This window comes from Neltuma alba, unplaced genomic scaffold (assembly GCF_004799145.2).
Source record: "Neltuma alba isolate B1F8T4 unplaced genomic scaffold, ASM479914v2 tig00010695_pilon, whole genome shotgun sequence".
Lineage (NCBI taxonomy): Eukaryota > Viridiplantae > Streptophyta > Magnoliopsida > Fabales > Fabaceae > Neltuma > Neltuma alba.
In genome coordinates, this window is record NW_021635535.1 from 38,297 (window position 1) to 41,192 (window position 2,896).

At 40.9% G+C, this 2,896-nt stretch overlaps 1 protein-coding gene across 1 annotated transcript; it reads right to left on the minus strand.

The window, feature by feature from the left end:
- Positions 1-1,168: 1,168 nt before the first annotated feature.
- On the minus strand, positions 1,169-2,330 carry LOC114758433 (uncharacterized). The gene is made up of 3 exons (XM_028947466.1): positions 2,025-2,330; positions 1,709-1,885; positions 1,169-1,546 (listed from the first exon to the last, which is right to left on the minus strand). Exons 1-3 carry the CDS (start codon positions 2,328-2,330, stop codon positions 1,169-1,171), a joined length of 861 nt encoding a protein of 286 aa, XP_028803299.1.
- Positions 2,331-2,896: the final 566 nt, after the last annotated feature.

The window sequence follows — 2,896 nt, forward strand, 5'->3', positions numbered from 1 at the left end:
TCTTCCTTAGTATGGGACAGCCCATTTACAATGGGACTAACAATTCGCACATACATATATTTTCACAACTGTAATCATCCATTTACATCTGACCTACTCGTACCTGAAGAAGGTGTCCGTGGTGAACAGCAGGGGAAGGGCCCATTTGCAAGTGAGATTAGACAATTTGCAACATACATACAAATATTTACAACTAAAAATAGTCCATTTGCATGCGGACTGATTCACCTGGAGAAGCTGTCCAAGTATGGTTTCTTATACCATTTGCAAGTGACATTAGACAATTGGCAACATACATATATATTCACAACTGTAATCAGTCCATTTACATATGACGACCTTCACCCGAAGAAGCTGTCCGTCAGTGGACAGGCAGGGAATCTCCGTTTGCAAGTGACATTACACAATTTGCAACATACATACAAATATTTACAACTAAAAATAGTCCATTCGCATGTGGACAGATTACAGCCTAACATATCCTGCGACAGCTATAGTCACCTACTGTCATGAAATTTTTCAACTATTGACACCCACTATACAAAATATAATCGAACCCACCACCAAAAAATCAAAATGGGTTGTCATAGCTACTTCCCCAACAACTCAACAACTACATAGTGGGGCTCATTTATGTACAAAAGTAGCTGTGTGTTGAACCAAAAAAATAAAAGACCATTTTGAGCAACAAAGTCACCCAGGGTTCGGGTTAGTGCAAATCTTTCTAGTGTGACCAGCTTCACCACATCCTGAGCAATGATACGCTTTCTTCTGCTGGAATTGTGATTCAATCCTCCTACCTCTGGGTCTTCCAGCACGCCGAGTTGTCAATGGTGGTTGTAGGAAGATGGTGGACGAGTAATCTTCATATCGAAGGGAATCTGGCCTAGGGATGTCATGGGTCTCAACTGGAATCATGAGTCTGCCATAAATTTTCTTTGGGCTGAGAGTAAAAAGCAATCCTCGACATATGCATATATATTACCATATACCTTCTTGATTGCAGCACACGCATGTGGGCAAGGTAGTCCTGACATTTGCCAACCTTTGCAGGTGCATTCACGTAACACAAGATTTACCCGCACATCTAGGTTTCCCCATCTGACCCTGAAATTGTTCATTCCATAATTTTGCACATCCATTCTTTCTGATCTGGCCACATGATCCATCAACTTTCCTCTATATTAGGTCCCACACCATTGCTCCAATTCGTCATGGCTTCTTTGCTGTGGTACATCTTGTTTGCCAATTTTTCCCTGTGCTCATGTATCAAGACAGCTATGTTGTGCTTCCTCTCACCAACAAGCCAAGCATTAAAGGATTCCGCTAGATTTGTTGTGATATTGTCCCACCTCTTGTAAGGAAATTTGCTTTGTGCCCAACGCTCAATGTCTCCATTTGTTTGAAGCCATTGTCCTAATTCTGGACAAAATGCCATTAGCTTTTCCATACTGCAATCAAAGTCTCTATCAAGTCTTGCGTATGCAATAGAATCAAGTAATTTTAGTGCAACTTCCTTTGTCTGTCCGCTGGTCCCCTCTTTCCCCTGGTTATCTTCAAAACTCAGCACTGTAATTCTCCTTCACATGACGGTAGCAAAAAGCATGTCGATCTCCTCCAAACACGGCTTGCACTGCACCTTTTATTGAGTTGTGTCTATCCGATACTATTGTCACTTCTAATGAGCCCGTAATATCCTTTATGTTACCAAGAAACCATGCCCAGTCATCAAGCGCGTCTCACCTCCAACAATCGCATATGCAAGTGGGAATAATTCATTATCCGCGTCATACGCTTGTGCTCCCAATAACGTTCCTTTGTACGGACCACTCAAGTGGCATCCATCCACATATAATACAGGTCTGCCACCTTTCAAAAACCTTCTCTACACAGCAACCGTATGCAATAATACAGCTTGAAATCTATTATCTGATGATGCAACCCACTTTGCTACCGTTTCTGGATCACTTCCTTCAGCCTTTCACATATCCAAGGGATTAGCATATAAGACTCCTGCGGACAACCATGATTTTTTCCAATGCTTTCTCTTTCGCCCTATATGCTTGTTGGTAGTTGAGCCTCAACCCATACTCTCTTTCCAAATCCCGTCTAATGTCATTTGGAGCTTTGTGCATGCAAGAAATCAACTCATCTATTATGACTGCTGAAGCAAGTTTGCACCTCTTTCTCTGAGGGACAACTAAGTTGTCTTGTGCATAATGCAAGTGTTCATAGTTAAATCTTCTCACAACTAGGAATCCATTATTCTCACCTACACCATATGCTGAAATTTCCCAGGGACAACCATCTACACAGCACTTCACAATCATCTTATGCCTATCATTCTTTACGTACCGTAACCAAACTTGTGTGCAAGGCTATACTTATATAATGCCTCTCTAAAATGTTCAGCACTAACAAAGTTTGCCCTCTTGACATCAACAAATCTGCCCACTTTGATGAATTCATCACCGCTATTGGGGTTGGCAACGTTTCCATACCTACACTTCCTATCAGTGTTGGCACATCTTGTACGGAAGATATGTTTATGTTGTCTGTGTCTAGATCCAATTCCATTGCAGATACTGACATTCCACAAGGGCCAACCAATCATCTAACCTGCATAAAAACAAATACAGCTATTCAGTATTACAGTTCATTTATCAAAATTGGACATATTCTTTCTTATCCTACACACAATCTTAATAAACTAGTTTGAAACAACTTACTCTTGTACACTGTCGAGCTGTGACACTTGTGTGAAGTCTTTCTCATTCTCACAAACATAAACATGGCCACTACTATTGTTGTACTCAATTACTTGTCCAACACCAATATCGTCAACAAGATCCAAGAATGTATCCCGTCAAAGCTAACTGTGTACTTCATTTATATT